Source organism: Juglans regia, chromosome 6, assembly GCF_001411555.2.
Source record: "Juglans regia cultivar Chandler chromosome 6, Walnut 2.0, whole genome shotgun sequence".
Classification (NCBI taxonomy): Eukaryota; Viridiplantae; Streptophyta; class Magnoliopsida; order Fagales; family Juglandaceae; genus Juglans; species Juglans regia.
The window spans coordinates 1,292,968-1,307,062 of NC_049906.1; the positions used below are offsets into that span (position 1 = coordinate 1,292,968).

Consider the following 14,095-nt stretch of genomic DNA (forward strand, 5'->3'; position numbering starts at 1 on the left):
AGAGGGCAATGGTTGCCGGCCAAGAATGCGACCTCGGACCTCGTCCAAACTTCGATTAAGGCCAGCTAAGAACATGTAAACCCTGTCGTTTTCCTCTCTCTTCTTGTGACGAGCATAGTCATTCGAATTTTCCCAAACATCCTCATAACACTGATCAAGTTCCTGCCATAACGTTACCAATTCGTTGTAATAAGTCGTAACATCGCGATCATTTTGCTTGGATTTCCAAAGTCGAGTTTTCAACTCAAAAATTTGAGAAGAATTCTCCAGGTCCGAATAAAGATCTCGAACAGCCTCCCAGACATCTTGAGCAGTGGGAAGAAATAGGTGAGGTTTTCCAATGGTAGGTTCCATGGAATTGATGAGCCAAGCAATAACAAGAGAATTTTCTGACTGCCATTTTTTTATATTAGGGTCACCAGCAACAGGTTTTGATATTTCGCCAGTCAAATGTCCAAACTTGCCTCTGCCATCGATTGCCAATTTGACAGACTGAGCCCACTCGAGATAGTTATGCCCATTGAGTTTTGTAGTTGTGAGATAAAGAGCTGAATTCTGGGAATAGGAATCAGCAGATACATGCGTGGGAGGGATGGTGGAATTGGGCGGAATTGTTTCGGAAGTAGAAGAGTCTGAAGAGCCGGTCATTGCCGACTTATATGACATCATCAGAAGAAAGGAGAAAATAGAAAAAGAGCACGAAGCTCTGATACCATGTAGTTTTTGGGAAGAAGAATAATCATTCTTATTATTTTCCAACAGAAACGTTTACAATATAAATAGAAGAGGAAGGCCACCAAATCAGGAGGGCCACCTAATAAGGAAATCAAATCAGCAAATTCCTAGGCTATAAAACAGGAAACAGAAATATCTAAAATCTGAAATAGTTATTTCAGATTTTATCTAAAATAGAACTTCCTAATTTATCTCCTAGAAATCTGACATATTTAAAACAAAGTTTCCTAACTTATTTCCTAGAAATCTTTCCCAAATTATTTCCTAGAAATCCGACACATCACATACAAACTCTTCCTCCATATTACAGATTGGACAAGAAGCACTTGACACAACCTGTTTTCCTCAAAAGGCTGTTTTTTGTAGGTAAGATAGCATCAAGGACTCTCCACATGAATTCTTTGATCTTTCCAGCAACTCCAAGATTTGGTGAACTTCTTCCACTGCTCCCCATTCTGCTCCTCTGATAAAGCTATGAAGATTTTGTCTCAAGTTGAATATTTGGCTGCAGATGAACTTTCTGATACTTCTGGCATAAACAAATGGACATGTAAATGTTCTTATACATATCAAGGAAATCATAGTTATGCTGTTAAATCGAACTGTTCCACATCCTGTAATTGCATTCCAGGTATGCTGCTACTTTTATGGTATAAAGCATCAAGAGGAAGCTTTGACTAGCATGTTAAACAGCTTCTGAACACACACACACACACTCTCTCTCTCTCTCTCTCTCTCTCTCTCTCACTCTCTCACACACACACACACACACACACACACACTCATTCATTGCCTCTTGGTTAATTTATATATAGAATTTCATGTGTTCTTAGAAACTTATACCAGCAACATCACGCTTACCTGGAAAGAAGGTGAAAAATGAAAGTACATTAGCATAATAGTTCATTCTGGACATAGTTCAATACTTGTAACTAATAATTCAGTTTTATTTTTCCTTTTCTTTTGACTTGAACCTTTTATGAATTATGAGTTGAAATAAGCAATACACTTAGGCAGGAGATGGTTACTTTCATTCATGCAGAAAATGAAGAAGTGATATCTTCCATGGTTAGTGCTAGCTTGTCAGGTTTATGAATTATCCAAGTTATAAGCTGCGGCCTGGGGGTTAAAAGATCAAATTAGATAACAAAAGTAGATATTACTTGGATGCTTTTAAGCAATTACTTTATGTCCTCCATTTATTTTTTGAAGTCTCATAGCAAGAATATACTTTTGTCTAACTTGGTTGAATTACAAGATCATGACACTAATTATTTGGACCTGACTCATCTTATATTTTTGTTTTGGTAGGGATTTCTTGATTTACGACTGAACCCTATAAGGTAGTGAAACGATGTGAACTGTTCTGTAACTAAAATACTTGCCAATATAGAAGAAACGTAGAGAAAAAGTTACTGGAAAAAAAGCGATGCAGCTCTGACAAACTTTTGGTAATATGATTTGTGTTACTTTTACACACCCCTCTTCCTTCTATTTGCTTCTCTCCCCAATCATTTGGCAGTGATATATCTGCCTCAGTATTCCATGTAACATTTTGCAAAGTTCCTGTTTTGGCTAAACATATTCATGAGTTGTTCGAGTGTAGCTGCATTTTGTTTTATTTTATTTCATATTATTTTTTTCTAAACGCTTTGGGCCTAATTTAATCCATAAAGTTATCCTAAAGACTGAAAACTGAACACAAGACAGGAATAATTATCTCGTCAGTAGTTCAAGCTGTCTTTTATTCAAGAAAAAGAAGGGGGTGGGCCAGTGGGGGATGGGAAACACGGTAAAACTTTTTAGTGCTATTATAAGCTCTCATTTTTTGTTCATGTTTTTGCTTAACCTTAATATCTGATTGTTTGGTGAAATGCATATTTCCTGCATTGCAGTTTGAGTGTAACAAAATGGATTCATCTTAACTGGGGTGATGAAGGATTGATTACATTATTTTCAAAGATTTGGAGATTGCTTCATCCAGTAATTGTTATTTATATTTTCTTATTATGCACATTTTTTTCTTTGAATTATTGATGGGGCTTTATCTGAGAGTAATTCTGATTTTATGGTACTTCCACCTTGTCATGTAAGGTCTATTGAACCATCTATTCAGAAAATGTTCTTTTCTTAAGCAGGGTGGCATTCTTGTATTGGAACCTCAACCTTGGAAGTCGCATGTAAGCAACTGTCAAGTTTCTGAGGTAACAGTTATTTTGCACTAATGTTAATTGCTGATAGCTTACTCTACAGTCTACACAGTATACATGACAACTAATCAGCTATCATTTGTTGAGTAGTTTAATTAGAAAAGGATGATGCAAACCCTTCTTTTGCACAAGTCCTATACAATATTTATGACGAGGAAGGAAGTGTGGTAGGAGGCTGTATATCACAGGATCCTTGCACCTCTCATGAAGTGTTAGGTCTCTTTAGGATCCTCGCACTTCTGCATGTTCCTTTGTTCTAGCCAAGGAAACTTTTGTTTAACTAATAGGGACATTTTAAGGGATTTGTATCAACTGGCACCCATTTTAAAGAAAAAAGGACTCGCCTTTTTGCATTTTGCGAACTTATTATTGTTGAACTACTTTGAACACTCTCATGACTTTGCTTCGACTGTTTCTGATAAAATGTATACTGAATGGTAAAAGCCTTGGATTCCCAAGCGCAATAAGAAGGTTTTTATTCTTTTATCAAAAGGCATGCCATTTTAAAACTCTCATGTATTGTGGGACAAAGAGAATAATGGATGAAGTGTTATTTTGCATTTCCAGACAAATAGTATTTAACAATGTATTCCTTGGTGCTTTATTTTCCTTTATGTAGAGTTCTAGAAACTGGGCAGGAGGTCACCAAGTGAATACTCCTTGGAAATTGAGGACTGTTGCATGTTTGTAAATGTTTTAAGCTGGCATCCTCTAAAGCTAACCATATGCTGGCTAGTACTCCTCATTTTGCTAACCATCAGTTACTCATCCAAAGAACCTGATGTGGAAGGTACCTTTGTCCTTTGTTCTGTTTGTAACTTAGTTTTGTACTCTATCGATTAACATATTTTCCCAGAACTTCTCTAAACACATTTTAGAATTAGAGGGAGAAGACATAGAATCTTATGAAAACATGATAAACTGGTCGAATTTCCAATAGCCTCAAGACACTCTGTTAGTCACTAAAAAGAACTTCTCTAAACACATTCTGCTACTGAGTTTCCCTTTATTTATTTTTTAGAAGTAAGAAGATTTTATTAATAAGTGGCAATGGTGCAACCCCCATACACAATTAGTATACATGAGAGACACCTAGCTAGAGTACTCATTACTTGGGGTGGTGTTATCATTTCATTCAATCAAGAGGAATCACTTGCGTCAAATTTGAGCATACTTGGAAGAATCGTTTGTGAGCCTTGATCCAATCACGGCATGGATTTTGGTGCAGTTTATGGAATGCGGAGGGCATTTAGTGAAGGCGACATGCTAAAGGTTAGCCTTAATTAATTCACCGATTTTTCTGAAATGTTTATAATTTGAGGTTGAGGTTGATATACAGTTTATTATTTGCTTCCAACAATGAAACGGCATTTAATTTATTTGGAGAGATTAGGTTCAACAAGAGTTTATGCATGGATTTAAGAAAAGTGATAAGATAATCTGATGCAAAGAAGAAAAGAAGAATATATGACACAGGATGCTAAAATATAGGAAGCACTTTTAGTTCTTTGCTGTGGAGTTAACAGGATACTCTTCTATGTGGTTTTAAGACTCATATATTTGGGTTAAAGCTTAGTTGAGTTGAGTATGTTGTATTTCGACCACATTTATATCATTAGTATTTCATAATACTCATAAAACGCATGCTAGTTTCATGTGAAGTGAGTTAGTTCTCGGTTACCAAATAAATTTGATGGACTTTCTCTTGGTTAGATACTACAACCGGACAGATTTTGTATTTGCAATATTTCAGCCAAAGTGACATGTTTTGTATTCTAATGTTAAGTTTGGAAATGGCATGTATATTGGGTTGGATTTACGTTCTCTATTGTTTTATATTTGCACTGAGTTTGAAAATGGCATGTATAAGTTTTGTATTTGCACTAAGTTTGAAAATTACATGTTTTGTATTCTAATGTTAAATTTTATTTTTGCACTGAGTTTGGAAATGGCTATTGTTTATGAGTACTCTTGAAACTTTGGAAGAAACGCATGTTTTGTAATGGGCTCTTGATCCACGATTTCACCTTACATTCTATTTTCACAAAAGGAAGTGTATTTGATCTGAATGTCATTTGGTTCTAGAGTGATTTGTATATAATCTTGGCTGCAACAATATCAGACTGCATAAGGATTATGGCATTGCCACCTCCTGCAACTGAAATAATTAATTCTCATATTTGTCATCCTGATTTAAGAACCAGAGTTTTTGAATCCACGGCTTCGTTAATTTTAATATTTTATCAAGCTTTCCATGTGACACTTTTTTCTGCATCTTATTAGAGATGAGTGACGAGATACATAAAATTGAAGCTAAAGAAAATCATGCTCAACGTTCAGTTCCCCAATTGAATGAGAGAATCCTTTCATCTTTGTCAAGGAGATCAGTTGCTGCACACTCTTGGCATGATCTCGAGACTGGTATGTATAAACCTACTATATTTAGTGTTCATATAAACTTAAAGGTACTAATTCTGTTCCATAAAATTCTCTGCAGGACCTGGAGCATCTCATATTTTCAACTGTGTATGTTTTCGAACTAGGTATTACAATATGAAGTGGTTTGTTAGAAAAGGGAATAAACATGTTCTGAGGTTGAATTTCGTCTGCCTTATCTTTTTCCTGTATTTTCTGTATTGATTGTAGCGCATCCAATAATCCGTAGTGTAAGGTAAAATTGTGAAGCCTGCAAAACTTGGATGTATATAATATTTTTTCTATATTTTTTGTGTATTTTTTTTTTTAATTTTTTGAAACACTTTTTCCGGCTAGTAAAATTTATCGGAAATAATTTTTCATAGCATAAACATATTTGCAGCGAAACTAAATCGCCACAAATAGTCTTTTGCGGTGAAGTTTACCCGTTGGCATACTTAATGACGATGATAATTTAAAATCGTTAGGAAAAATAATGAGTTATTTGCGGCAATTTATTAATCTTTTGCGACGATGAATATCGCTGGAAATGATTTTTCTCAGCGATTTTAATGGTAAATGGGAGGGTCATTTCCGTCGATTTTTTCAATATTTGCGACAGATTAAAATTGTTGAAAATAATAATTTTTTGTGATGATTTTTGCATATCATTGAAATTAATCAAACATGGCACTTTGATTTTGTCAAACATGCAGCGATTTCAAAATTGTCAAAAATGATTAAATGCAACGATTATTGGGGATATTTGCGACGATTTTGAGTGCTGGAAAAATGCTTAATTTCTTATAGTGGATGTATGCTTAGTCACTCGTCCTTACCTGAGTTCTTGTGGGCAGAGACTTTGCAAACAGTTGCATACTTTTTTAACCAAGTATCGAGTAAGTCAATCCCTAAAACTACTAATAAATTATTGTCAAGAAAGAAACCTAGTTTGCTTCATTTTCATGTTTTGAAGCTGCAAGGCAAAAGTAAAACCTAACAATCCATAGCTAAAGAAACTTGACCTTAAAACTATTACTGGGTATTTTGTGGCCGATTGTATTGGCTTAAAAAGCTCCAAGTTCTATTGTCCTTCTCATTTAACTAGAATCATTAAGTCGGATCGAGCTGTTTACTTTGAGGATGATATTAATTGTGAACATTCAATGCCACGAAAGATTGCATTCAAGGAGGAGCTTGTTATTTTCCTGATGTCTATTATTTCACCATCTATAAGTTTGCCTCAATATGTAGAGCACACTGTTGGCATTACTCAATAACCCATTATTGACAATAGACCTACTGTCGTTGAAGGGGTAACTAATGATGTTCATTTGAGGAGATCACATAAGACACGTAGACCTGCAATCTCTGATGATTATATGATCTATTTGCAAGAGCATGAGTTTATTGTTGGAATATCTGTTGATCCAGCTTCTTTCCAGGACGTCATTGACAGTCCTCAATCTTCACACTGGTAGAGGCTATGTATGAAGAGATGAGGTTCATATTTCGGAATGATATATGAGATTTGGTTGAGTGACAGAATCGTTGCAAACCAATAGGTTGCAAATGGATCTTCAAAACCAAACAGAATTCTAGTGGCTAAGTAGAGAAGTACAAGGCTAGACTAGTTGCTAAAGCCTTTTGCCAGAAATAGGGCATTGACTATAATGATACGTTCTCACCAGTGTCTACCAAAGACTCATTACGGATCATCATGACACTTGTAGCTCATTTTGACTTGGAGCTACCTCAAATGGATGTCAAAACAGCTTTTCTTAATGGGCATATGTCTAAAGAAGTGTATATGAAGCAATCAGATGGCTTTCAGATGAATAATAAGGAACATATGGTGTGCAAACTAAAGAAGTCAATTTATGGGCTTAAACAGGCGTTAAGGCAATGGTACTTGAAGTTTGATGAAATTGTTACCTCTTGTGGTTTTAAACAAAATATGGTTGATCAATACATATACTTGAAGATCATTGGGAGCAAATATATCTTTTTTATGCTTTACGTGGATGATATATTACTCGCAACTAATGACATTAAGCTTTTACTTGAGACTACGTGTATGTTGTCTTCTCATTTTGATATGAAAGATCTTGGTGAGGTGTTCTATGTATTAGGTATATAGATTTCCCGTGATAGAGGAAATTGTGTCTTGGATTTTCTCAAAAAACCTATATTGATTTTCTTTTGCATAGGTTTAATATGCAGTCCTACTCTTCTGGAAAAACACCTATTGTTAAAGGTGATATACTTAATAAGTCTCAATGTCCTTTGAATGATGATGAGAAGATTCAGATGCATGCAATTCCATATGCATCAATTGTTGGTAGTTTGATGTATGCTCAGGTATGTACAAAACCAGATATTGCTTATATTGTCGGTGTTCTCGGTAGATACCTAAGCAATCCAGTTTTGAGTCATTGGAAAGCTGCAAAGAAAGTATTGAGGTACTTGCAAGGCACTAAACATTATATGCTAACATATCGGCGATCCGACATTCATGATGTTGTTGGATATTCCGATGTTGATTATGCAGGATGCCCAAATGACAAGAGATCTACTTCTGAATATATCTTATGATGGCAGAATAAGCTATTTCGTGGAAAAGTGTTAAACAAGCACTTACTACCTCTTCAACTATGGAGGTGGAGTATGTGGCTTGTTATCAGGCTACATGGTTACAGAATTTTATCTCGGGATTGGTTATTGTGAATACCATCGAGAAGCCAATGACAATATTTTGTTATTACTATGTGGCCGTTTCTTTCTCTCAGAACACTAGAAGCTCTTCGTGTTCGAAACATATTGATATAAAATATTCTTTTGTTTCGGTGAAAGTAGTAAAATCTCATATTTTTGTGGTGTACCTCCCCAGGAAGCTTATATTGGCTGATCCACTAACTAAGGGTTTGGCTCCAAAAGTGTTTCAAGAGCATGTGACTCATATAGGATTGTTAGAGTTGCCTATTCTATTAAGTTAGTAGGAGATGTATCTTTGTATTTGTTGTGAGCACTTGGTTGCAACATTTCAGTGTGCATATATTTTGTGTTAATTACGTAATATTTTGTGTTTTAAAGTGGGACACTATGAAATAGTCTCATTGGGCTTCATTTGAGAATATATCAATTACCTTTGTGTTGATATGTGTGTTGTACTTGCATATTATTTGTTTGGATATCATGATTGAAGGTACTAGTTTTGTGTCATACATCCTATCGGTGCACTCATAACTTGTTGAATGCAAATGCACTGGATCCAGATTGTGTTCTTCGAATGCAAGTTCTTATTAAATTTGTGTAGATGACTTTGCTCATGTCCAAGTGGGAGATTGTTGTATTTTTTTTTATGTGTAAACTAGCATAGTCATAATGTGAGCCCATAATGGGCTGGGCTATTTAGTGAGCATTTGAGGAAGCCCTTACTCTCACCCTTATATATATATAGAGAGAGAGCGAGAGAGAAAGAGAGAGAGAGTTGGCCCATTAGACTCCATGAAAGCCATTTTTTTGTCACAGAGAGAAAAGAGTAAAAGTTTCCTCATCACGCACAAACACCAGATTATTCGAGACACACAAAAGTGATGGCTAGCTCATCTTCTAATTACCATAGAGGAGGTATGTTTTCTTCCATTCAGTTGTAAGCATGCTACGGTAATATATAGACATGATTTTATTTTAAATGTTTATTTCATCAAAATGAGTATTTATAACGAATTATTTATAACGAGAATGACTATTTGCGATAAGAATTGACTCATTTTATTAAGAAATAATCATTTGAATACAATACAATTAGTCACAAATAATCATTTTTCTTGTAATAAGTGCATGTTAGATATATACATATATATATATAACATGCAAAGCATATTTTTATGAGCCGTGCGTCAGTCCCCGTTGGGGGCTTGCGTGCGCACGAAATGGATGTTTATGTCATTTTTCCTATAGTTTTGGTCAAATATAAAAAATACCCTCGACTTTATCTTCCTCCCTCAAACAATGTGACATAACTCTCTGCACTTTCATTCTTATCTCTATTCCCAGAACACAGGCCCAGACACATCAACCCAAAGCACAATGGTCTTGCGTTTGAGTGTTTGAAAATAGATCTCTATCGTTTGAGCTCCCTCTGCATCTCCTCCACCACTATCGGCATCTATAGTCTCATTCGCATTTGAGTGCTTTGAAAATAGATCTCATCCTCCAAGAATAGATGCTTAAAAACAGACCACTTGAAAGATGGATCGAGTTGAATTTCTTTTCGAAATTTTAGTCTCTAACGAGAAAAACTTTGATTGCTCATCTGTAAAAGTGCTCTGAAAATAGACCTCGTCCTCTAAAAACAGATACTTAAAAATAGACCACTTCAAAGATGGATCCAGTTAAATTTATTTCCGAAATTTTAGTCTCCAACTAGAAAGACTTTGATTTTTCATTTGTAAAAGAATCATTCCAATATTTCCCGTAGGTAATTTCCCCATCAGGACTATCATAACAGCGATCTTGCATTCTTGAACTAATATACTCATTTGAAAAATCATCTTGAATATTAGGAGATCTAGGTCTAAATTGAATAGTATCACCTTCACTTGCTGAATCCTGACAACTGAGGAGATTATTTGGACCTTCATGTGATTCTACCTTTGAGACATCAGGGTGAAGATGAGTGCAATTTGAATCCAGACATTTCTTAATGTGATGATTTCTTTGCATGCAACATGAACACGGACGTCCAGCAGTTTCAGTGCAAGGCAAACAAAGATGTTTCAGTGCGATTTGACTCAGGAGAAGGAGCTTGAACAATTAAAACAATAGCCAAGTTAAATGACGGGTTTTTATTTCTATGCAATTTTTACTTAAATGAAACGAAGCGTTTCATTTCGTGCGCATGCAGGCCCCCAACTAGGACTGTGTCTAGAATTTTTTTATTTTTATAAGCAAAATCCACTTAAATAGCTCACATCTTATATTAATTGGAAAGTCGTATAGATCCGAATTTTCTTGACATGAGATATAACCAAGAGGTTGCATGCCTACATTTTGCGTGCAGCTGCATGCATGTCATAATTTTCAAGGCTTCTGCGAATCAGATTGCATTCTTTGTGTTTAATTTTAAACTACTTATCCATTTCTTCTTTCCTTCGTTTTCTGCCAATCAGCAATATTTTGAAACTAGAAAGTCAGAACTAGTTCGGCTATATATATACATACGTGGAAAGTAAAAGACATGCACATGTATGGCTAGTACTTTCTCAATCAGCTAGTTGGGTTTGGAGTTTTCTATTTTATTTTTTCCTCTGTTTGTGGCTTTCTGAAGTCCAGTGGCCCTAGTGGGTTTGGTAATTGGGACAGTCTAGTCGCTATCTATCCTTGTATAAGTGGCAAATGTCCAAACGAATATGTATGGCTAGTACTTTCTCAATCAGCTAGTTGGGTTTGGAGTTTTCTATTTTATTTTTTCCTCTGTTTGTGGCTTTCTGAAGTCCAGTGGCCCTAGTGGGTTTGGTAATTGGGACAGTCTAGTGGCTATCTATCCTCGTATAAGTGGCAAATGTCCAAACGAATATTTGTCAAATTCATTAGATGCTCTTACACGTAGGTTGATTACAAGAAAAAAAAAATTTATGAGGTGTTATTTGCGACGAGAATGATTATTTATACTATAAGAAAAATTGATATTTATGATCATTTATTTGCGATAAAAAGATTATTTGTAATCCAAACAAACACATTTTAACTATAAATAATCATTTCATTGAAATTAACTGACTGCAAATAAATAATTTTTTTGTAGTGTTATGACAAAATTATATTCATTTTAATAAAAAATAATTATTTTCACAAAAAATAACTGATCACAAATAATTATTTTCTAAAATATTATTGGTATGTGTAATTTTCAAATTTTGAAGTACCGTACACAAGAAACTAAAGAAGTCAATTTATGACTATACGATCTATTTGCAAGAGCATGAGCTTAGTGTTGGAATATCTGTTGATCCAGTTTCTTTCCAGGAAACCATTGATAGTCATCAGTCTTCACATTGGGTAGAGGCTATGCATGAAGAGATGAGGTCCATATTTCATAATGATGTATGGAATTTAGATAAGTGACCGAATGGTTGCAAACCAATAGGTTGCAAATGGGTTATTGGAAAGTTGCAAAGAAAGTATTGAGGTACTTGCAAGGCACTAAACATTATATGCTAACATATCGGCGATCCGACATTCTTGATGTTGTTGGATATTCCGATGCTGATTATGCAGGATGCCCAAATGACAAGAGATCTACTCCTGGATATATTTTTATGATGGCAGAAGGAGCTATTTCGTGGAAAAGTGTTAAACAGACCCTTACTACCTTTTCAACTATGGAGGCAGAGTATGTGGCTTGTTATCAAGCTACATGTCAAGCTATATTATTACGGAATTTTATCTTAGGATTGGTTATTTTTAGTACCATTGAGAAGCCAATGACAATATTTTGTGGTAACTCTACAGCCGTTTCTTTCTCTCGAAACACTAGAAGTTCTTCACATTCCTAACATATTGATATTAAATATTTTTTTGTTTGGGAGAAATTAGCGGAATCTCATACTTCTATGGTGTACATCCCCATGAAGCTTATATTGGCTGATCCAGTAACTAAGGGTTTGGCTCCAAATTCGAGAGCATGTGACTCATATGGAATTGTTAGAGTCGTCTATTCTATTAAGTTAGTGGGAGATGTATCTTTGTATTTATTGTAAGCACTTGGTTGCAACATTTTATTGTGCATATATTTTATGTTAATTACGTGATATTTTGTGTTTTAAAGGGAGACAATATGAAATAGTCTCATTGGGCTTCATTTGAGAATATAGCAATTACCTTTGTGTTGATATGTGTATTGTACTTGCATATTATTTATTTTGATATCGTGATTGTAGGTATTGGTTTTGTGTCATGCATCCAATCGATGCACTCATAAATTGTTGCTTGCAAACGCACTTGATCTAGATTGTGTTCTTCGAATGCAAGTTCTTATTAAATTTATGCGTGGATGACTTTGCTGTCGAAGTGGGAGATTGTTGTATTTTTTGTTTTTTTTTTGTGAACTAGCATAGTTATAATGTGAGCCTATAATGGGCTGGGCTATTTAGTGAGCACTTAAGGAAGCCCTTACTTTCACCCTCATATATATATATATATATATATATATATATATATTATATATATAGTTGGCCCATTAGACTCCATGAGAGCCATTCTTGTGTCACAGGAAGATAGTAAAAGTCTCCTCATCACACACAAACACCAGATTATTCGAGATACACAAAAGTGATGGCTAGCTCATCTTCTAACCATGGAGGACTAGATATGTTTTCTTCCATTCAATTTTAAGCATGCTATGATAATAGACAGACATGATTTTATTTTAAATGTTTCATCAAAATGAATATTTATAACGAATTATTTGTAATAAAAAATTACTATTTGTGATGAGAATTGACTCATTTTATTAAGAAATAATCATTTTAATAGAATATATTTAGTCACAAATAAATATACAGCTCTATTTTCTTGACATGAGATATAACCAAATAATTTAGCCATTTGCATACAAATAAATAATCTTAACTAGCTCACATCTTATATTGATTGGAAAGTCGTATAGATATAACCAAGAGGTTGCGTGCGGACATTTTGCGCGCAGCTGCATGCATGTCATAGTTTTCAAGGCTTCTGCGAATCAGATTGCATTTTGGATCGTGCTACAGCCCCCGCTGGGGGCTGTAGGTATATATTGTATGTATTTTTTTTTAAGTTATTTTTTATATAATTTTTTTTAAAAAATAAAATAAATTTAGAACATCATTAAAAATACTTTCTTAATCAAGAAGTAAAAAAAAAAATTATTAAAAAATACTTCCTTAATCACGAAGTAAAATAAAAAATCATAAAAAATATTTTATATTTTACTTCGTGATTAAGCAAGTATTATTTAATAATATTATAAATTTTTTTATTTTTTAAAATTATTTAAAATTATTAAAAATATCTATATAAAAAAAATTAAAAAATACATATAATAAAATACACTAAAGCTCCAGCATTATCCTTTTGAAAATAAAAAGTCAGCACTGGTTCGGTATATATGTACATACGTGGAAAGTAAAAGACACGCGCATGCAGTAGTACTCTGATCTCAATCAGCTAGCTCGGTTTGGAGTTTTCTATTTTACTTTTTCATCTGTTTGTGGCTTTCTGAAGTCCAGTGGCCCCAGTGGGTTTGGCAATTCGAATTTGGGACATTCTAGTCGCTATCTATCCTCGTGTAAGTAGCAAATGTCCAAACGAATATTTGTCAAATTCATTAGATGCTCTCACACGTAAGTTGATTAAAAGAAAACAGAATATTTATCTGGTATTATTTACAAACTATTTATATTATAAAAAAATTGATATTTTTGATTATTTATTTACAACAAAAAAATTATTTGTAATTAAAATAAATTTATTTTAACTGTAAATAATTATTTTTACAAGAAATAATTGATTATAAATAATTATTTTTTAAAATATTATTGGTATGGATCATTTTCAAATTCTGAATTTTCGTACACAAGAAACTGAGTACATATATACTAATTTATTAGCGTGCCGTGTCTTCAAAAGGAGAATTTCATCACGCAATATTCATGTGATCATTAATTGATGCGATCCATAGCTTCATTAAT

At 34.1% G+C, this 14,095-nt stretch overlaps 1 protein-coding gene across 10 annotated transcripts in view; it reads left to right on the plus strand.

Moving 5' to 3' along the window:
* The window catches only part of LOC109010192, an 11,941-nt gene extending 6,267 nt beyond the window's left edge, over positions 1-5,674 (plus strand). Inside the window, exons 2-9 of one of the 10 annotated variants that reach the window (XR_004801791.1) lie at positions 1,046-1,164; positions 1,247-1,366; positions 2,047-2,186; positions 2,631-2,939; positions 3,565-3,735; positions 3,967-4,217; positions 5,229-5,366; positions 5,443-5,674. Coding sequence is in view for 1 of the 10 variants with exons in the window: in XM_035691317.1 (XP_035547210.1) it covers positions 1,046-1,164; positions 1,247-1,366; positions 2,047-2,057 (250 nt within the window). In the remaining 9 variants the exon portion in view is untranslated. Of the gene's footprint in view, positions 1-1,045; positions 1,165-1,246; positions 1,367-2,046; positions 2,436-2,455; positions 2,528-2,630; positions 2,940-3,564; positions 3,736-3,966; positions 4,218-5,228; positions 5,367-5,442 lie in introns of those variants that run through there. The other 9 variants (XR_004801793.1, XR_004801792.1, XR_004801794.1 and 6 more) reach the window with 9 other exon arrangements.
* The last annotated feature ends 8,421 nt before the right edge of the window (positions 5,675-14,095 follow it).